Source organism: Hemiscyllium ocellatum, chromosome 6, assembly GCF_020745735.1.
Source record: "Hemiscyllium ocellatum isolate sHemOce1 chromosome 6, sHemOce1.pat.X.cur, whole genome shotgun sequence".
Classification (NCBI taxonomy): domain Eukaryota; kingdom Metazoa; phylum Chordata; class Chondrichthyes; order Orectolobiformes; family Hemiscylliidae; genus Hemiscyllium; species Hemiscyllium ocellatum.
Genome location: NC_083406.1, coordinates 12,043,220 through 12,066,453, shown reverse-complemented (window position 1 = coordinate 12,066,453; position 23,234 = coordinate 12,043,220). Strand labels below are relative to the sequence as shown.

Sequence of the window (23,234 nt, the reverse complement as noted above, 5' to 3'; positions counted from 1 at the left end):
TATTGCATCCGCTGCACCCGATGTGGCCTCCTCTATATTGGGGAGACAGGCTGCCTACTTGCAGAACGCTTCAGGGAACACCTCTGGGACGCCCGGACCAAACAACCCAACCACCCCTTGGCTCAACACTTTAACTCTCCCTCCCACTCCACCAAGGACATGCAGGTCCTTGGACTCCTCCATCGCCAGAACATAACAACACTACGGTTGGAGGAAGAGCGCCTCATCTTCCGCCTGGGAACCCTCCAACCACAAGGGATGAACTCAGATTTCTCCAGTTTCCTAATTTCCCCTCCCCCCACCTTGTCTCAGTCGATTCCCTCGAAGTCTGCACCGCCTTCCTAACCTGCAATTTTCTTCCTGACCTCTCCGCCCCCACCCCACTCCGGCCTATCACCCTCACCTTGACCTCCTTCCACCTATCACATCTCCATCGCCCCTCCCCCAAGTCCCTCCTCCCTTACTTTTTATCTTAGCCTGCTGGACACACTTTCCTCATTCCTGATGAAGGGCTTTTGCCCGAAACGTCGAATTTCCTGCACCTTGGATGCTGCCTGACCTGCTGCACTTTAACCAGCAACACATTTTCAGCTCTGATCTCCAGCATCTGCAGTCCTCACTTTTCACCACTTACTACCACATCATAGTATACAATTTTGCAGGTAAATGGTCCAAATATTATTTACACTTTTACCTAAGGCATGAATTAAAAGGAGAGGCAAAAGTGGATGAATGCAAACTGTTCAATCTTGATTTTATCTCATCCTATTCAAAATTAAGTGAACCTATATATATCACAACCCCTCTAGTTTTCCACAGCTTTAAAGCAGTCTGGATGCAGTAACATGAGAGAACATTTTTGTGCTAACACATTGCACATTCTGGGCAGAATTTAAATGGTCTTCCAGAAGCAGACTGGAAGTCCATATCATTAGATGAAAGTACTCACAGTCAAGAACCAATCAGCGTTCTGACTTCCCCTTCCCAATTATGTCTAAGGCAAAAGAACTTCTGCCATTGACATAATTCACGATTGAGGCTCAATAATAATGGAGCTTAGAGATCTCGGTGTAATGGCATGGACACCAATTCTCCAATTACTGAACGGAATGACCAGAATGAACATTAAGTTCTCCCTCTGCTGTTTGTCGGATATTGGGCACTGGCCACATTTATCATCCAATCTGAATGGACAGAAAATTATGAACCTGACTGATTCAAATATCAATTCTCAGCATGTGAAGATCTAAAGGGACAGATGCATGTATAAGCCATTGTCATGAGCAGAAGGGAAAGATACGAGTTGCTGGCAAATGAAAATGAATAACCTCAAAATAGTATCACTCCTGACAGCACCATTACTTCGCATTGATTCAAAAATATCTTGCAGCATATTAGGAAGTGATTTGTCCTATTCTCCTTGTGCTGACTTCTTGCTGAAAGTGGTCTTGAAATGGACTCATACTAATCTTCTCTCCTCACTGAACTAAGGATGTTTTCTTTTCGAAATAGATCAAATTCGTCCTTTGAAAAGTGCAACAGAATCAGCTTTGGCCACCTTTCAAGAAAAGCAAATGAATTCACAGAGTTCAAATGTATTTTTCATCTTGCCACTTATCTGAAATTGGTTTTCCCCCTGACTGATATTTCTTATTTACTCTATCAAAACCTTTCACAGAGTATTGAGTTTTTTTTATTCTGACATAGGATATAGACAAGAACCAACATTTTGTCACTGATCACTCATTGCTCTTGAATTGAGTGGCTTGCTAGGCTATTTCAGAAGGAAGTTAAGAGTCAATCACATTCTGATAAGGAGAGCAGAATTCCCTCCACCGCCCCCCCACAGGGATACTTATGAACCAAATGGGTTGCAGATATTACCAAAGACTTTGTCACACATGGATTCAAATATGATAAAGAACTGGCCAAAAAAAAATATGAACACACTTGGTTCAGGACCCAAAAGGGCTACAATCACTCAGATCTTAAGGAGGCAGAGGGAGGACATCAAAGAGGAAGCTGACCCACTCACTGCCAGTTATTAGCTATTTTCAACCTATAGTCTGCAACAGATTTTCACACAGCTCTACTTGAGACAACTTTATCAAATCACTTTTATATGAATCAACAAATTGGTGATACTGAAGTATTTAGTGTGCCTCTAAACTTGAGCTAAATAATTTCTGTTTACTGTCAATCAACTATTACAAGGAGAATCCATCATATACTTCACTGAAATTTAGATAATGGCAAAGATTTCCAAGAGGTGAGGTTTAAAAACCATTGAGAACGAATATTAAAATATATTCGGCCAGTTCTAATGATTGAAATTACTGGCAATTGCAAGTGTCTCTGGCGCAATATTTATCCTTCTCGTCTTCTCATTGTAATGAGAAAGTCTGGTGGAATCGGTGTAAACAGATGGTGGAGGATGGCAGCAACCCAGACCGCAGGCTGTTTAAGTGAGACAGCTGGTTGGATCATCACTGGCAATTGTAACTGGGAACTAAAAAGCCATAGGGATTTTCTTTTACACTTCGATTCCATGATTTGATAAAGGATGTGATTTGCTGCCAATTATAATATCAACAATTTCTAAACCACATTTTAAAGTTTTAAAGCCTTAAGAGACAAATTAGTCATGGTCTGCCTTAGAACACAATTGATGGCATTATTTGTGGGATGCATGTGTAACTGGAGGCCCACAGCTCAAGAGAAATTGGACCTCAGATCATAAACAACATGATCATGATTGATAACTTGCCAATTGCTGCAGTTCTGTTTTCCATTTGTATGCATGGTATGAATTTCATTAACTGTCAGAACTTTATTCTTAAAAGAACGTCTTGTGGGATTTGAGCATCGCTGGCTGGCCAGTATTTGCTACCCATCCCTGGATGTCCTTGAGAAGGTGATGGTAAGCTGTCTTCTTGAACTACTTTTCCAATGGCAATCACAATTCAGACAGTGTCAAGCTTCACCAAGAGTTCAATTTCCAGAAACTTATCCAGCCTTCAGTTTGTGACTGAGCTGGTGGTACTCTCCCCTCAGATTCAGAATTAGTGACACGTGCAATTGCCAGTAATTTCAATCATTAGAACTGGCTGAGGACCGGAGCACAGCAATCTAGGTCAGTGCCATTCCTTCACGGTCACTGGGTCAGATTCCTGCAACTGCCTCCACAGCAGCACTGTGCGTGTACCTATGCCAAAAGCCAACAGTGGGTTTGGAAGGCAACTCATGTGCACTTTAGCAAGGGCAATTAGTGATAGGCAGCAAATGCTGGTCAAGCCAATAATGCCTGTAGCCCGTGAATCAAATTAAGAAAAACAAGGGGTGATACTCTATTAGAGGAGTCACATTTTGTATAGGACATTGGAAAAGAACCACATCTGCCCTTTCAAGCAGACATAAAAGATTCTATATCACTATTTATATTCCTGTTTAAAGGAAAAACAGGGGAGCTATTCTGGCATTCTTACCAATGTTTATCCCTCACAGACTCTGAACTAATCTGCACCACAAGCAAAATGAGCTACCTCTGAGTGGGGGAACTAATCCAAGGATGAAGTCCTCCAATGGATCCTGATATGCACAGGGACCATTTGCAGACATTGTTTGGGTGGATGGAGGTGGGTTGCATGTAAGGATAGGTTTTACATTCCATAAAAGGATAAAGACAAAATCTTCTGGGTGCAGGCTGGGGGCATGTTCCTGATGCCCAGTAGACACCACATTGTCATCTCCTATCGTGCACTTGGAAATAAAGAAGGGCTGCAAGTGTATGGCAATGTTATCACTGCTCTATGGGCAGATTCAGATTTAAGACCCAATGTAAAGTTTTTTAAAATAGTTAAAATATTGACTTTTTTTTTTACGGTCAGCATTCTAATGGTGCCATTCTTGCGATATTTTCCCATCTTTCTCACCATTGCTCATACCACACCAGGAAGCGTCACCACTGTCTGTATAAATCCATTTCTTGGGTCAGGCCATGTGGCATTAGTTGATGAAACATGGAGAGTCATCCCTTTGCTAATATCAGCAGATTTTATAGCTGGTGGAGTTTAAAGAACTTTGTTGTATATTTTGATTACGCTGTACATGCATCACAGGATCACAGAATGATGACGCAGAAGGAGACCCTTTAGCCCCTAATAGCTACGCCAGCTTTGCTCCTTTTAACTTAGTGACAATCTTTTGATCTTTTTTATAGCCCCCAACATTTTTTTCAATTTAAAGGATCATCCAATGCCCTCTTGAATGTTTTAAATCGCTCTTGTCTCCATTACATTTCAAGGCAGTGCAGTCCAGATTCTAACAACTCAATGTGAGGAGGTTTTTCTCGTCACATTTTGTACTTCTTTTTGCAAAACACTTTAAATTTGTCCCCTTTGGTTCTTGATACTTTTATATGGTGGGAAACCAATTCCTATATAAAGTGTCCAGACTCCTCATGATCTTGAAAACAGTGGTCACATTTCTTCTCAGCCTTGTTTCTTCCAAGAAAGACAGTCCCAAACTCTCCAGTCTTTTCTTATAATTAAAGGAGTTTTTAAATGTACAGCCATTCTTATAAAAGTCTTCTGCACTATCTCTAATGAATTCACATATTCCTTATAATGTGATATTCAGAACTGTACACAATATTTTGCCTGAGGTTTAACTTCTTATAGAAGTTCATCACAACTTCTTTGCTCTTGTATTCTATGTTCCTACTGATGGAACCTAAAACACTATGATTTATTAACAGCTCTCCTTACATGTCCTGTCACCTTCAGTGGCTTACACACAGAAACACCTGGATGGCGTCAAGCTTCTGGAATGTTGTTGCATCTGCATCCATCACACTCGTGACTTGATCCTTGTAAATGATGGACAAACTTTGGGGGAGGCAGAAGGAGAGTTATTCACAGCAGTATTCCTCGCCTCTGACTTGCACTTGGAACCACTGAGTTTATGTGGCAACTCCAGTTGCACTTCTGGCCATGCGTTTGATTTAATTGATTGTCATGTGTAACTAAATACAGTGTAAAGCTTTGCTTGCAAGCAGTACAGGCAGATCAAATCAGCAGGAACATAAAAGATCATACAATGTTGAGATAGAGTGAAGAATACAGGTTACACTGTACAAGAGGTGCATGAAGCAAGATGAACAGTAACAAGATCAATATTAATTGAAGTTAGAGAGTCCATTCAGTCAGACAACAGCAGGGAAGAAGCTATTCTTAAACCTGTTTGTGCGTGTGTCCAAACATCAGTATCTTCTGCCTGACAAAAGAGGTTGCAAGAGAGCATTACTGGGGTGGGAAGAGTCTTTCATGATGTTGGCAATCTTTCCAATGGCAACAAGAAGTGTAAATGGAGTCCATGGATGGAAGGCTGGTTTCCATGATGGCCTGGGCTGTACACACAACTTTCTGCAGTTTCTTACAGTACTGGGCAGAGCAGTTGCCGTACCAGGCCATTATGCATCCAGGTAGTATGCTCTCTGTGATGCATCTGTAGACATCAGTGAGGGTCCTTATGGACATGCCAAATTTCCTGACGAAGAAGAATGTTGTTCTGCTTTCTTGACCATTGCATCTACATGGCAAGTCTGGGACAGGTTGTCAGTTATCGTCACTCCTCGGAACTTTATGCTCTCCACCCTCTCAATCTCCACTCTATTGGTGTAGATAGGGACATGCTCTACTAAGATGTTGATAGTGGGGGATTCAATTTTTCCAAGTTTTCTCAGAAAGGAAGAACAATGAGTAGTTGGAATTATCTTAACTACTAAAAGGGAAGATGTTCCTAAAATCAGCTCTGATCCCTTGGAGAGACTTTTTAAAAATGAAGTTGTGGGGTGACTCCAAGAGCCTTACAAACAGTTGGTTGGGGTCTGAATATGGAAATTTTTCCCCTATTTTCAATGGATCTTGGTGGGGAATTTGATTGTCTTATTCTCCCTCAATATTATTTTAACTTTTATTTGCTGGTGCTTAAAAATCTATCCAATTTTCTAACTGACCAATAACTTTTGCAGAATTGGTCATTATTTATTTTAATTTGATACTATCCCTCACTTCCTTATTTAGCTAAGGGTATCACATCTTTCTCAGGAGGATAAAGCTTTAAAGATCCCCTTAAAAGTCAACCATTACATCAATACTGTCCCAAATTTTAATCCAGTTTTCCAGTTCACCTGAGCAAATTTTGTCTTCATGCATCTGCAATTACATTTATTTGGGATTAGAACATTAATCTTTGACTAACATTTATCACCTTCAAAGTGAAAGTGCAAATCTATTATGCCATTCTCTGTCACCTAGAGGTTATTACAAATAGTCACTTTGCTCACTGATTGGCTCCAGCATGCAATGTCCCAGATTGTGCCAAATACACTGAGTGGGTCCTTCCATTGACAGCAAGGGTCTCAAGTGCCAGCTGGAGAGCCAGTAAGCAATCCTTGCTCCAAGTAAAATCCATTGGTACTTCTGCTAATCAAGTAATTTCTGGGATACCAACGACTGGAATAAAGAGCCTGACTCCAGAGGTACTGCTCCAAAAGACCTACAGGTCAATCAGAGGCAGGTAGGAAGCCCAGGATGAAGTTGGAAGAGCACGCCCGAAGTCATCAGATCAAAAAGCCAGGCAAGGGACTTTGGGATTTCTCTGGGGGATGGAAATGCAGGAGTTTTCAAGGGATGGAGACCAAGTGAAGAGGTGGTGAAGGAGGAATTTGGAAACAATAAGGTGGCTCTCAATAGGCACGACTGGCCCTAGTCCATGCTCTTGATCAACCATTGATTGTCTTTGATGGAGACCCCAACCACTACCTTTTGCTTGTGGGAAGGCAAGTTTACAGGCCAACTAATAGCTGGACCGATGTTGGCAGACTAAGACCCTTAACTGGATTCTGGATCAGTGGTGCTGGAACAGCACAGCAGTTCAGGCAGCATCCAACGAGCAGTGAAAAAGCCCTTCATCAGGAATAAAGGCAGTGAGCCTGAAAGTGTGGAGAGATAAGCTAGAGGAGGGTGGGGGTGGGGAGAGAGTAGCATAGAGTACAATGGACGAGTGGGGGAGGAGATGAAGGTGATAGGTCAGGGAGGAGAGGGTGGAGTGGATAGGTGGAAAAGGAGCTAGGCAGGTTGGACAAGCCCAGACAAGTCACGGGGACAGTGCTGAGCTGGAAGTTTGAAAATAGGATGAGATGGGGGAAGGGGAAATGAGGAAAGTGTTGAAGTCCACATTGATGCCCTGGGGTTGAAGTGTTCCGAGGCGGAAGAGGAGGCGTTCTTCCTCCAAGCATCTGGTGGTGAGGGGGCGGCAGTTAACTGACCACTTAAGGACATCAGATGGTGGCAGGGCAAGACAGTTAACAGTGGACCTTCCCATGCCAAACTTAATTCCGGTGGGACAGGACAGCGGGGATCAGGTACATCATTACTCTGCCCACCTAAATGTACTTCCCACCTCCTGTCCCAACCTCTCCAGGATCAGAGGTTCTGTCCCCAATGAACTCATTTCACAGGCTACCTTTTCCAATCTGATTTCTTAAACACAGACAAAGATCACATTTATCCATCATTAATCCAGCAACTTTCTTAAAAGGTTTTATTAATTTCTTCCAGCATCATCGATATTATACTTAATGGTTGGTAAGGAGGTTACATAATACGTAATGGCCTGTTATGGGTTTGAGACATGGTTTGTATGAAGGGCTTTAAGAAGCCATGGGATGGGGGTGGTGGATAGAAGTGATAAGTTGGCATGTATGAGCATTGAGTGGAAGTAGAGGTGAGGGCTAGAATGCCTAAAAAAGGGTGAGGACAAAGTTACTGAGAACTGAGATTAACTTTGTCACCAGCCTATCTTGGCACACTGCATTTCCAATAGCCACTGTGGTCTGCACTGGGGACAAAAGGGCACAACTTAAACCTCCTCCCATACTTCAAAAAGAAGGTTCCACCATACAATACACTTTTTCCCTCCCAGGACATGTGTGGCAAGCTGGGAGATTTATGACAGAGTCTGTACTCCCAATATCTGCTGAACGAGTGATGTTTGGAAACAACAGAACATTAAATAAATAAGTAACTAATCTAATGTGAAGTTTAAACAAGGTTATCAAAAAATAGAGGTTTAGTACATCAGCAAAGAAGTTCAGGAATAACAATAAACTTGTTAAGCGTTGTCAATTTGAAACATTTACCAATTATATTGCCAATCCACTTCTCAATTGGTTAAACTGATAACACCAATCTTTCCAACAAAAGAAAGGTACTGTAAATTTGGAACAATTAAACTGTTCCAGAAATGTAATTATTAGTAACTAGGGGTCATTAGGTGGAGGCAAATGTAATTAGTGATTTTGACTGTTCACAATTAAAATAGCAATTATCCAGAATAACAGTTCTGTATTGGATAAATGCATAAGCCATCAGCTCTGAACATAACTGCTATTTTTTTAAACCATTGACTTCATCTGCCAATATCTCTGTACCAGCAGGGAAGTATGAATTAAGAACAGGAGTGGACTATTCAGTCTTTCGAATCTGTACAGCTATTCCATAATGTCAGGGCTGATCTGATTATGGCCTCAACTCCACCTTCCTGCCTATTCCTGATAACCTCTGCAGCGATTGGAACCAGGTGGATCTGCAGTCTTCACTTTCTCCTACCAGGTTGATCTCATTGACTACAGATCAGTGGCCCAAGTTAACAATCCCAATCAAATCAGGAAGCCCTAGCTGGCCAACATAAATAGGAGAATGTGCATTGCAGGGGAATGGAGTGCCCTGGATGCAAGAGACAGGCTCTGGTCCAGTCCACACCACCCATGTCAGAGTCTAAATCAGAGGAACTGGACCTGGGACAAAAACATTGCAGGAAAAGCTACAAGAGAAAGACCAGGCCTACATCCTGGACTTGGGGGGTTGGGGGGTTGGGGGGTTGGGGGGTTGGGGTTTGGGGGGGTGGGGGGGGGTAGTGGATAGTGGGAGGGAATGTAATGATTCAAAACAAATGGATCTTGTCGACTACGAGATGCTCGATTTGGGTTGTTAACCTGGGTCAAATCGAGAAACCCTGGCTGACCAATATATATATCAGGGGACTCAGAATGTCCTCAGTTCAAGGACTGACTCTGGTCTGGCTGGTCACAGCCAGTGTACTGTGCACAAGTAAATAAAAGGGAGACTTGGTGATGTGTTACCAGCCTCTGTGCAATTACTTAACTTGAAAACCTTACGTCAATCAAGAATTATTGATAGCCAATTTATGAATCTATCAATCAACGCAGTTTAGCGTATTGTCTATCCTGGTGCTATCGGCAAATTTGTTCATGGATTTTTCAGTCCCGTGATCAAAGTCATTTGCAAACACAGCAAATAGTTGAGAGCACAATATAGGCCCTCATGGGCTATGATTTGTCATATCCTCCTGTTTGAAGTTCCTACTCTCTTCCTCAGACATTTTCATAACCAAATCAATAATTTTCCTTCAATTCTATAAACTTCTTCACTACTAGTCTCTGATGAGTGACTGTATACAATGCCTTCTGGAAGTCCATATAAGTAACATCCATGGATATTCATTTATCCAGTATTTTAGTTGCTAATTCAAAACAAAAATTAAATAAATAGTTTGTCAAGCATAAACTATACTTATTAAATTTATGACAGTTCTCCCTCATCAGCTGAAAGTTTCAGAAGTGCAATCGTCCTATCCTAATTAGAGCTTTTAGTGACTTCCTGACAACAGATGTTAGTCTAATTCCCTGGTTTCCCGCTTTCACTGTTCTTAAACAGTGAATGGTTTACACTGAAGGTTGTTTCAGAAAAACAAAACACGTGAGGTTAAATTTAAAATTAAATCACAGAGGTCTATGTGCATTCAGCAAATTGAAGTGAAAGTAATTTTGCAACTTTTTGATCTGTCAGGTTCTATCATGATTGGAAATATCTCCTCCGAATAATATAGTCAAATGATCAGCTGAGCTAAATATCTGAAGGACATCATAAGCTAACACAAGAAATTCCTGTGAAGAACTGTTGACAGGGTTAAAATGCATGAGCGTGTGACAGTCATAACAGTGCAAAAGAAAATATTTATAAAAGGGCACTATAAAAATGCAGCATATTTTAATATTCTTTAATGGATTTGTCAATGGTTCCAGAAAATTATTTTAATGGGATACCCAACATCACCTTAAAGATAGCCTGACTAAGTAAAAATGTGTGAGGCAATTAAAGTTGCTAATCATGTTTACGTGCATAACTAACTGAAATAATTAATTAAAAAGTCTTTTTCTGTCCTTAATTGGTCATTAACATTTTGCACTTTCAGACTGGAATCTGACCCTTCAGGTGAACCAGTCCATGCTGACCATAATCCCAAAGTAAACTAGTCCCATCTGCCTGTACTTGGTCCATATCCCTCCAAACATTTCTTATTCATGTACTTATTCATGGGCGGCACGGTGGCACAGTGGTTAGCACTGCTGCCTCACAGCGCTTGAGACCCGGGTTCAATTCCCGTCTCAGGCGACTGACTATGTGGAGTTTGCACGTTCTCCCCATGTCTGCGTGGGTTTCCTCCATGTGCTCCGGTTTCCTCCCACCAGTCCAAAGATGTGTGGGTCAGGTGAATTGGCCACGCTAAATTGCCCGTAGTGTTAGTTGAAGGGATAAATGTGGGGGAATGGGTCTGGGTGGGTTGCGCTTCGGAGGGTCGGTGTGGACTTGTTGGGCCAAAGGGCCTATTTCCACACTGTAGGTAATCTAATCTACTTAGCCAAATGTCATTTAAATGTTGTAACTGTACTCGCATCCGCCACTTCCTTAGCAGTTCATTACACATATGAACCACCACGTAAAAAATGTTTCTGCTCATATTTTTTTAAAATCTTTCTCCTTTCAAATTATAAATATGTCCCCTCGTCTTGAAATAAGCCACCCTCGGGAAAAGATACCTACCATTCACCTTATCTATACCCCTCATGATTTTATAAACCTGTATAAGGTCACGTCTCAACTTCCCATGCTCCACCGAAAATAGTTCCAGGTTATCCAGTCTCTCCTTATAACTTAAGCCTTCCAGTCCTAGCAATAGCCTTGTAAATCTATTCTGAACCCTCTCCAGCTTAATAGAATCCTTACTGTGACAGGGCGACCAGAACTGCACACAGTACTCCAGAAGTGGCCTCGTCAGCGTTCTACAAGACCTCAACATGACCTCTAGCTTTCTATTATGTTTTCTAAATTGATTTATTCAAAATGAGAACACATAAATGGCAAGAAGCTTACCAGAGCATCCAATTTACTTCCTCCTCAAGCTTTATCCAAGCCTGATAACTTGGACTCCACCCTGGCTGTTTACTTATGGAGGAGAAATTCAGGAAAAGGATGGTAATAGTGTCAGCTTTGGTGTTTTTGTTAGCACAATCACATTCAGATCAGGAATTTATAGGATGAAGATCTACGGAAAGGAGCTGAGCAAATAATCCAGGCCAATAATTCAGTAAAGTACTAAGGAAGTGCTGTGCATTAGGAGGAGGTAAAAGAAACGTGGCACAATTCAAAACTGGGCAATATAGTGTTCTTTGTAGCTTCTGGTCAAATACTCAAACCCAAAAATCCCGAAAAAAAAATGATTGGACACACTGGATAGAAGTATTCTGGCATGCAATACAGGCTTGACAAAAGTAGTGAAGCACATCGGAAAGGGCTCCCAGTACAGTCAGTCAGTTTGTCTATAATGTGATGGTTGTGTTCTTATGCAACCCTGCATTATAGAGAGAAAAAAATGCGCTTTAGAAACCGCACTTAAAATGTTGCTGCTGTAATTGTGTTACAGCCAACACAGGTTTTAAAAGATCATGGAATCAGTGTCCCCAATTTGTCAATCACAATACAGCAAGTTTGCATTGACGAAACACACGTTATAGCAGAACGACCCACATGTTCTCCACAAGCTGCCTGAGGAAGGTGTAGGGGCTCCAAAGCTTGCAGTTTCAAATAAACCTGTTGGACTATAACCTGGTGTCGTGTGATTTTTGGCTTTGTTCTCCACAAGGGGGAATCTTTCCCAGGGCAGGCTGTGAATCAGTTGTATTTGTACAGATCCAAATCAGATGTGAATGTGCAGCCTTTCCAACAGTTTAATACCCATTGAGCGACCCACTGTCTTGTGTGAGGACCGCTAGATTAATGGCAACTGCTGCTCTCCAGTAGGCTGGACAGCCACCAGAGTTGGAGGTCCAAACCTTCAGAGGAGTTTTCCATCCCTTCAAAAGGGGCAGCCAGCACTGACCTTCATGATATTTCTCTTGAATCCAAATCACTAACAGTGCTTCTATATTGAATTGTCCCATGATTTCCAACCCACCTACCTTAGTGGGGCTGCCATTGCTGCAGAGCTGCTGGCCTTCCTGATTGAGCGGACATCCTCAGAAGCCCACCGTTATGGACCAGGCCAGATCCCCTCAAAAATTTCAAAACAGTAGCCCAGACCCTACCTTTGCTCATTGTTTTAAGCAGGTGTAAGTGGATATTCCAGGAGTGATGCAGCTGGTCAAAATCACTTAGTTTTAAACAAAACAGAATTTATTTGCAAGATTACTGAATGAAACACAAACAAAAAGAGAATGGGATACTGAATAACTTAACCTATCCGAGAATTCAACAGATTATCCCAACTTAATGATGCTTTTCCAAATGCTTGCAACAATCCCCATAAACATCCCTTGGCATAAAAAAGTAAAATCAAACACAGGGTCTTACAGGAGAGATGTCAGAGGGATGACAGCATGGAACTCTCTCTTACATGCAGCTGTTTCTTGGACCAGTAACCTCAAACACTACCTGACTGCTTTCAGTGACTAATCAAAACCAAACCAAACTAAACCAGTGAAAAACTAAGCTGGGAGAACTGGCCACTCCCCTCTTGTTGTCCAAGAGAGTGTTTTCTTTTAAAAACAGTGAAAGTCTTTTGCCGAGGGCAGTATCTGTTAGCTACTATCAAATTGGCCCTAAAACCCATCCAAGCCCAGACTTTTCAGAGTCTGTGCTTTTACGATCTCCTGAAAAAAAAAACTAAGGACAACCTAACCTTGTCAAAGGAGCAGCATCTTTACACCACCATCTCCCTATAAGATGGACGAGCACAGTGGCAGCCACATTAGAGGGCTATTCTCTGGAAGACTGCATCCCCAGTCTCATTGCCCAGGATTATGGGTGGGAACCACATTTGGTCCTGACCCAATGCCCCCAGAAGAATTTGTCTTATTATTTATTCCTGTTTGTGTGCAGTAGTTGTGTGTAACTATGCAAATAAATGTAAAAAGAAAAAAGGAGGAGGCCATCCAGACCTCCAACACAGCTTTGCCATTCAATGAGATCAGATTTTAACCTCAATTCCTGCATATCCTCAATAATCTTTCATTCCCTTGGTCATCAAGAATCTAGTAATCTCTTTCTTAAGAACAGAGTCATAGAATCATAGATGCACAGCACGGAAACAGTCCAACTCATCCACGCTGACCAATTACCCTAACCTAATCTAGTCCATTTGCCAGCACTTGGCCCGTTTCCCTCTAAACCCTTCCTATTCAAATAACCATCCAGATGCCTCCACCACTTCCTCTGACAGCTCATTCTCTACATGCACCACTCTCTGGGTGAAAACGTTGCCCCTCTCATTGTAAATCTATACCCTCCAGTTCTGAACTCCCCCATCCCATGATAAAAAAAACCTTGTCTATTTACCTTATCCATGCCCCATATGAATTGATAGATCTCTATAATGTTACCCCCTCAGCCAGATGCTCCAGGGAATACAGCCCCAGCCTATTCAGCCTCTTCCTATAGCTCAAATCCTCCAACCCTGGCAACATCCTTGTAAATCTTTTCTGAACCCTTTCAAGTTTCACAACATCTTTCCAATAGGAAGGAGACCAGAATTGCATATAATATTCAGAAAGTGGCCTAACCAATGTCCTGTACAGCCACAACATGACCTCCCAACGCTCTGTCCAATAAAGGAAAGCATACAAAATGCCTTCTTCACTATCCTATCTATCTGTGACCTACTTTCAAGGAATTATGAACTTGCATTCCAAGGTCTCTTTGTTCAGCAACACTCCCCAGGACCTTACCATTCAGTGTATAAGTCCTGCCCTGATTTGCCTTTTCAAAATGCAGCACACCACATTTATCTAAATTCAACTCCATCTGCCACTCCTCAGCCCATTGGCCCTTCTGTTCAAGATCCCATTTATTCTGAGGTCACCTTCTTTGCTGTCCACTACACATCCAATTTTGGTGTCATCTGCAAACTTATTAAGTAAACCTATTTAAAATTTCTTCATTGACTATCTTTTCAGGAAGGAGAAAGTGAGGACTGCAGATGCTGGAGATCAGAGCTTCATCGCCAGACCATGGCAACACATCGCCTCATCTTCCGCCTAGAAACCCTCCAACCACAAGGGATAAAAGATTCTCCTGCTCCTTTGATGCTGCCTGACCTGCTGCGCTTTTCCAGCAACACATTTTTAAGCTACCTTTTCAGGAAGAAAATTCCAAAAACTCCCAACCATCGGGGAAACGTTTGCTCATTACTGTTTTAAAAAGACTCCTGCTTATTTTTAAACAATAATACAGTTCTAGATTTCCCCTAACAAGAGGAAACATCCTTTCAACATCGACTGTCCAATTCAACATCAACATCCAGTATCCTGAAGGGGTTTAAATATGTTTTAATAAAGTCATCTCCCAACTCTAAATTCCAGACGGTACATGCCGAGCCTATCTAACCTTTCCTTATAAGGCAACTGCTCCATTCAGGTGTTATGTGCAGAGAGTTTCAACATTATGACAAATCATTACATTTCCAAAGTATTTCACTGGCTTTAACTTACTTTGAGTTGTCCTGAAGTAGAAAAATGCGCTGTATTAATATAAATTCTTCTTTTGTTTTCATTTTGTAAATACTTTGGGATATTTTAAAAGGATATAATAAGAATGTGCAAACGAAATAAAACAGTTCCCATTCTGCACTGTTCCTCCCTAGCTTGCTGTCTGACATGGACAAATCTTTTTGATCAAAGCACTCCAATTTTCTCCATGATATAAAGTTGGTCCCTCTTTAAATCAATATCATTCAGTTCATCTTATTTTTGCTTACAAGAAAAAGTGACAGTGAATTCTCAAAACAGTGTTATGGTGAGTTTTCTTTTTCTTGTCATAATGGAGTTCAACATAAACATACATAATGTAATCCTGACGGCTCTGTGTTCAGGCTGATTTCTTACATTATGATAAAGAAAGACTTGCATTTATAGGGCACAAGTTGAAAGGAGACAAACATAATTATTAGACATTTCAGCAACTGTGTCACTAAGGACACAGCATCATGGGAGCTAGGAATGCATTCAAGACAAGTTCATTGGAATCAAGAAAAGAAATAAATTTAACTTTTGTGTACTTCAAAAGGAGTTAGGAGGAATATATTGTCAGAATAGTTGTAATTCAGCAGTCCTGTTGAAATTATAAAAGGGCAAAAATAAAATTGAGAGAAAAAGAAAGAGACACAGACCGAAAGTATGAATGAGAGAAAGCAGCAAAGTCCCTTGGAAGATGTTTGTTTTGCTAATTGCCTTTAACGCTTTTTAACTGTCAATTTGACACTTAAGTGTCTTTGAAATTTCAGAAGTTTGAGCTTTACATTCTTGAAACACCCCTCGAGTCAAACTATTGCAGCTGATTCAGAGATGAGTACGTGTTTATAAACAAGGTATGGCTGACAGTGAATGGTAGTTTTGTAGACGGAAGAGGACCACGCCTGTTCTACTGCCTGTCAGAAATGTTCCAATTAAATTTGGAGAGGCCTCCAGGGGTCCATTCAAGGGGAAGGGATTCAATTGGTTCTGCAGCTCACCACCTGTACAAATATTGGATGACCCCAATTTCATTAGTAAGCAGCAACTTACATAAAAATCACAAAATAATATTCTGCCACTATTTTACCTTCCTTATCATCATGCCGTATAATAGCTTCCTGGATGATGTCTGAAGTGATGAAGTGGACTTTGTTTTTCTTCCCATGTTTGTGTTTGCATTTGAATCCCTCCTGTTTCTGAAGAAGTTTCTCACGCTCATAGTAGGCCTTTATTTGGTCACAACGCATCCGCTTGACAAGACGTTGCCGCTGTCCTAAAGGCAGTGACTCCAGTAAGCACTGGTCGATTTCCATGTCGTGTGTTCGGAAAACATTACAGAGCTGGTAGCAACCTGAAGAAAGCAAAAACGAGAGTGTTGTCACAATTGTAAAATCACCACAGCTAAAGGTATTCTTAGTTTGGTATTAAAGGACTAAATACATTAAAATACTAGCAAATTGTGAATATTTTTATTAATTCAACTAATAAATACAATAAGATGCATTTTACAGAAATAGTGTGATATTCTATGAAATACACGATGCACGACTCCGTTAAAGTGAAATTGATTCTTGTAATGCTGTCAATGTCGGATTGTTGCAGATCCAGGTTTGAGAAGAGTGATTTTTAATTATTGTTTGGTCAGGGATCATTGAAAATTGAAATCCAGCTTATTTGTTGCAGACTACAATTCAGAAATGTTCAGCATTTCCAGACTATTTTGTGTCTGAAATAACGTTTGATTTCTGGAGTATGCCAGTTATGGGGTGGACTTCCACCCAGACCAGAATCCAGACAATAAGCAGTCGGCATCTTGCCTTAACTGAAGCCCTCCTCTCCTTTGCACTGAATTGACAGTCTGCAGACGGAGCAGCACAGGCCACCAACCTGCCTGCTTGTTCAAAGACGGTAGGATGGAAAACAAAAGGTTGTGAATATTTCCATTTCTTGAACCCAACCTCAACAGGAAAAATGAAAAATTGTGAAACTTGAAAGAGTTTAAGAAAAGATTTACAAGGATGTTGCCAGGGTTGGAGGATTTGAGCTTTAGGGAGATGCTTAATAGGCTGGGGCTGTTTTCCCTGGAGCATCAGAGGCTGAGGGGTGATCTTATAGAGGCTTATAAAATCAGAGAAACGTGGATAGGATAAGTAGACAAGGTCTTTTCTCTTGGGTGTGGGAGTCCAGAACTAGAAGTCATAGACTTAGGGTAAAGATATAGAAGGGAACTAAGGGCAACTCTATCATGCAAAGGGTGGTGTGTGTATAGAATGAGCTGCCAGAGGAAATGGTGGAGGCTGGTACAATTACAACATTCAAAAGGCATCCGGATGGGTATATGAATAGGATGCGTTTAGAGGAATATGGGCCAAATGCTAGAAAATGGGACTAGATTAAGTTAGGATATCTGGTTGGCATGGACGAGTTGAACTGAAGGGTCTACATCTGTGCTGCACATCTCTGACGATGAATGTTCAAGTGGTCGCTCCTTATTTGAAAGCTCTTTTTTGATTTGATTTATTATTGTCATATGTACCTCAGTACAGTGAAAAGTTTTATGTGCAGTACGGGAAGATTGTACCACAAAGTGCATTAGGGAACTAGAACAGAATGAGGAATACAAAGTTACAGCTGCAGAGAAGGTGCGCAAAGAATGAGATTAACATTAATTTTAAGATTGGAGAGGTCCATTCAGAAGTCTAATGTCAACAGGGAGGAAGCTGTTCTTGAACCTGTTGGTTCCTCTGTTTAAGTTTTTGTATCTTCTGCCCAACAGAAGAGGTTGGGAGAGTATAGTTGGGGTGGAAGGGGTCTTTGATGATGTTGGCTGCCTTCCCAAGGCAGCAGGAAGTATGGATAGAGTCAATTGATGGAAGGTTGGCTTGTGGGATGGATTGATCTGTGTACACACTCCCCATCCAACTTCTCCAACGAAATAAGGATTATGGACAGGTTCTTGAAGTTCAGAGGTCACAAGAACTGCTTAACAAAAGTAGTAATGTTAAATGGAAGGTAACAAAGAGACATGGCATGTTGACATGGAAGGGCCACCTTTCTAACTTCTTTTGCATCTTTAATTAAACAACGGATTAAGTAGCCAGATCACCATCATAATTGCATTACGGCTTCTTACCATGGGCGGCATGGTAGCACAGTGGTTAGCACTGCTGCCTCACAGCGCCTGAGACCTGGGTTCAATTCCGGACTCAGGCGACTGACTGTGTGGAGTTTGCATGTTCTCCCCGTGTCTGCGTGGGTTTGCTCCGGTTTCCTCCCACAGTCACAAAAATGTGTGGGTACAGGTGAATTGGCCATGCTAAATTGCCCATAGTGTTAGGTAAGGGGTAAATGTAAGGGTATGGGTGGGTTGCGCTTCGGCAGGTCAGTGTGGACTTGTTGGGCCGAAGGGCCTGTTTCCACACTGTGTGTAATCTAATCTAATCTCTATTAAGGTGAAGGGTATGGAATGGAAGTAGTTTGAATGACCTGAAGTCATTCAGGAATTTATGCAGAGCCTTCAGGATTCTCTGGAATGCTGAATCTCACACACACACACACACACACACACACACACACACACACACACACACACACACACACACACACACAGCCAAATGCTTGACACCCAACATCAAAACCGGCCCCCAGTGGTGAGAGGTCCTAATGCCGACTACAAGATCTCTCTCAGCCTGTTTCAATTGATCTGAATTAAACCTCTTATGGAATCTAATCCAATACCCATCACATGATCATGGATAGCCCTGGAATCCTCATCGTACCACCTACAAAGTGGTTCCCCCAAAGGATACAGCTGGTTGAAAGACTCCTGCACCTGTAGTGATTGTAACAAGGTCAGCTGCGTGAATCTCATAGAAAAAGATCCCTGAATCAGACTGGTCCAATCAGGGAGCCCTAGTTCACAGGTAAGAAGCGGAGTGTCGTGTCTCACACCTGCACACACACACCATGGGTGCTGGGGAAAACATAAGCACTACTGCAGTTAGGCGGTAGTGCGGGGGTAAAAGGCAAAAAAAAAAAAACAGGATGTGAAGGGCACTGCTTTATCACTGGACCACTCAGGTGTTTTCCCCTGACTTGAGCTAAAGAAGAAAAAAAAGAAAAAGAAAGAAGAAGCGGAGTGTCAGAGTTTCTGTTCATTTGGAGAGTTGGCTGTGAGGAAGCTGAGGAGATAGTGGGCACAGCAGATGCTGGAAAGTCAGAGTAGATAGAATGTGGTGCTGGAGAAAGCACAGCAGATCAGGCAACATCTGAGGAGCAAGAGAATTGATGTTTGAGGCAGGGCCCTTCTGAGGGAACTGGACAAGTGTCAAATATCAAATGCTATGCATGTGTGAAAAATGAGTGATTTGGTGAAGGGATACCAGCTTCTTTGAAGTTATTCAAAGATCCTAACTAATAACTAAAGTGGGTTCCCCCATCTAACTCAAGACTGCTCCAGATGATGTTATCACACAACCGCAGGATAATATTTCTTGTTTGTTTGCTCTGGCCTTGAGTTTTAATCTTTCACTGAAGCGCACGTTATAAAAACCGGCTCCTGCAGCCCATAATTTTGCTTCCAATTTGTGACCAGGCCATTTATCATGTGCATCTACTTAGCTTGCACTTAAATGTGTATTTCCTGCTATGCTGATCACAGACCTAACCAGGGAAAATCTATAATACTTTAAAATCTGCAATATCCTGCCTGCTTCAGAAAACAGTTTCAGACTTCCCATTTTACTTGTGACTCTCGTGAAATCAATCACTCAATAATCTTCTTTCACTTGCCAGCTTTGTAGCAGAACACAATCGAGAACATTGGAGTGATGTCCGATATTAAGCTTGACAGGTTAAGTAGATGCTTAGTTTATCAAGTTATCCAGAGAAGCCATACAAATAATATCACTCCAATCAGAAAAAAAGACATTGAATATAAAATAGTAATAACTGTATCATTATTTATCAAATTGTAACCTTGGTTTTCTGTTTAAAAATAAACAATTTTGGAAATCTTCCTGAGTATTAATCTGCTTCCTTGATTGATCCTCCTTGATTCATGTCACTGAGCAGCACATCAGTTATAACAGTTATGAATTAAATTAAGGTTGTAACAGTACACTATTGTCATTTTCACAAATGAATTCTTTTATGCTACAAAATCTGCGATAAATTTTATCATTAAACTAAAATAACACGTGTTGCCTTATGAACATGACCAATATTTCAATACAACAATAGTCAATTCAAGTGACAGTTTTGCCCCTACATCATGTTATGAAGAAAAATATAGATAAGCCTCAGCTATTTTTTTTTAAACTTGTAATTGCCTCTCAGAAATTGCAGAATGTGACTTAAACCACACAGTAAATAGACAGACTTGTGATGCCTTTATGATGCTGCAACATCTCCAACTGTGGGCATAATATCTGTCAGCTGTAACACCGAAATCATTCTGTGTTTTCACAGTTTAAGCAAAAATGAGAAGGTTCAGTTGTGGGGATAAATTGAAGAAATTGGTGCTGTTCTCCTTAGAGAAGGTGGCCAAGGAGAGACTTGTTCGAGGTCTTCAAAACCAGGAGTGGGGCTGGACAGAGCAGTTGCAGAGAAGCGGTTTCCATTCATGGTAAGGAACAAGAAAGCAAGAGCATAGACTTAAAGTGATGGGTAAACAAAGCAAGAGGAATAGCAGAGAAAAAAAATCACATAACAATAGGCCAGAATGCACTGCCTGGAAATGAGGTGGAGGCAGGTTCAATTATAGCATTCAAAAAGGGCATTGGATAATTATTTTAATAGACATTACATAGAAGTATATGGAAAAACAGCAGGAAATTAGCAGTATTAGAACTTGTGCGTGTACAATGGCCAAATGGCCTCCTTCTGTACTGGGACAATTCTGTGATTGTATTTTAGATGGAATCTGTTGATTTATAAAACTCTACACATGTATGGGACATTTCTTGTGAAATTAAATTGTGGAAAAAAAAGATTTGCTTTCAAACATAAAAAAAAATGCTCCCCATGTGCAAAAATGCTTTTTCATAATAGTACTAGTTGACTTTTCTTTTGGTTGTTCTGAGTTAATTGATTTTAGTTGACATAGCAATCGAGATGTTAAAAAGAGCCTTGGCGTCCATTGACCACATGCAGGAAGAAAAAATGCTGGAGCTCCTGTGGACTAGCATCCAATATTTTCAGCCTGAAAACACTTAGATCTGGCCATTAAATTTGAGGACATGACACTAACTGGGTAATTGCATTAAATTGCTGCCTATTAGGGCTCACATATAAAGAATGGCGACCAGGAAGGAGGATACAGAGATATGGTGAAGGTTCCCAATCCAACCATTATCAGTCAACTTGCCATCTGAGCAACTCATTAGCATCCACTTAAATGTATTTTCACCAAGGATTTGTTTCATCTATTATACTGTTGAATGCTTTCTATTTCAATGTGTTTGATCATCAGATGATAATCATTTTATAACTGTACATTCCAGGAATGGGAAGGAATATATGAAATCACTATTTGAGGGGATGTTGCAAAGATAATATTGATAGATGTTATAATAATATGGCGTAGGAAATGATGACATTATTTAGTCAAAATGTATTTAATAGAAGCACTTAGAGAAAGAAAAATGAATGTGCTTTTCAATGCATTGCAAAACGGACTCTTCTCTGTTGTGATGAAACATCTAATTGTATATAGATTTTAAAATATTATAATATTTAAAAAGTCGAGGTCAGGGAGTCATTCTGGAACAGTGACATGACAGGATATTTGTCAGAGACATGGCAGCTACAAACCTTCACTTGAATGGAAAGATATTTATATTGTTGGGTTTATGATAGGTAGAATAAACATATAATATCATTAGCTTTGTTTTTTATTCAGAAAGAAGTACTCTATCTTCAATTACTGAATACTGTCTCCTCAACTCAAGTACCTCAATACTGTTTTCATTGATTCATGCATAGCAGAGCTGACCCATTTTCTAGTGATTTTAATACCTTTAATACATAATTTTAGTTTATATGCTCCCCCTCCTACATTTAGTACTCTATCTTTTGGTTTGGTTACCCTTACCATCTGTTCCACTTGCTTCTCTTCCTATATCAACAGTTTTAGTCTACATGCTTTTTCAGCTGCAAATCTGAAGGAGAGTTATATCAGACTTGAAACATTTACTCAGTTTATCTCTCTACAAATACTGCCAGACCTGCTGAGCTTCTGCAGAACATTATTTTTATTCCAGATTATTCATCATGTGCTTCATGCGCCACAGTATGGGCAGCCAAACAGTCAAGAACAAGGTGGGACAAAGCCAGTCATACAATTATGAAATCAGACGAAGAGGTCAAGCTCCCTATCCAAGGTAATGAGAGATGATACAGAAGAGGACAGCAAGAAAGGGCACCTAATGTCCACACCTATTTAGCAATGCAGGTTCATTTCACATCAGATCATTGACTCTTAATTAAGAGTCAATCTTTCCAGGGTCTTCAAATGTTGTCAATTATAGCAACTTCCACTTATTAAACCTTTAACAGGGAAAACACATTTCATTATGAAAATATGCATTTCCATTGAGAGAGAGAGAGAGAGAGAGAGACTGACCATTATAATCCTTGGCCTCCATATGATGCAGGGCTTATGCTCGAAATGTCGAATTCTCTATTCCTGAGATGCTGCCTGGCCTGCTGTGCTTTGACCAGCAACACATTTGCAGCTGTGATCTCCAGCATCTGCAGACCTCATTTTTTACTCAAAAACAATGACTGCAGATGCTGGAAACCAGATTTTAGATTAGAGTGGTGCTGAAAAAGCACAGCAGTTCAGGCAGCATCTCACATTATGTGGCCAAAGTCCACCAGACCTCCATTTACAAGATTGCTGCTGACACCTCTGTTGTACATCGGATCCTCAAAAAACGACGAGACAAAATACAGGTATGACTTGCTGGCCATTGTCCTGGGCCTCCTTCACCACCACTCCCTCACCACCCGACGCCTGGAGGAAGAACACCTCATCTTCCACCTCAGAATACTTCAACCCCAGGGCATCAATGTGGATTTCACCAGTTTCCTCATTTCCCCTTCCTCCACCTCACCCAGTTCCAAACTTCCAGCTCATTGTCCCCATGACCTGTCCTACCTGCCTATCTTCCTTTCCACTCTACCCTCCTCTCTGACCTATCACCTTCATCCCCACCCCAACTCACCTATTGTAATCTATGTTACTTTCTCCCCAACCCCACCCTCCTCTCACTTATCTCTCCACCCTGCAGGCACTCTGCTT

The 23,234-nt window shown here is 41.1% G+C and overlaps 1 protein-coding gene across 1 annotated transcript in view; it reads right to left on the bottom strand.

Moving 5' to 3' along the window:
* The window catches only part of myo16 (myosin XVI), a 351,480-nt gene extending 335,208 nt beyond the window's left edge, over positions 1–16,272 (bottom strand). Inside the window, exon 1 of the mRNA XM_060826459.1 lies at positions 16,017–16,272. Coding sequence (XP_060682442.1) covers positions 16,017–16,242 — 226 coding nt within the window. The 5' untranslated portion in view covers positions 16,243–16,272. The remainder of the gene's footprint in view (positions 1–16,016) is intronic.
* Positions 16,273–23,234: the final 6,962 nt, after the last annotated feature.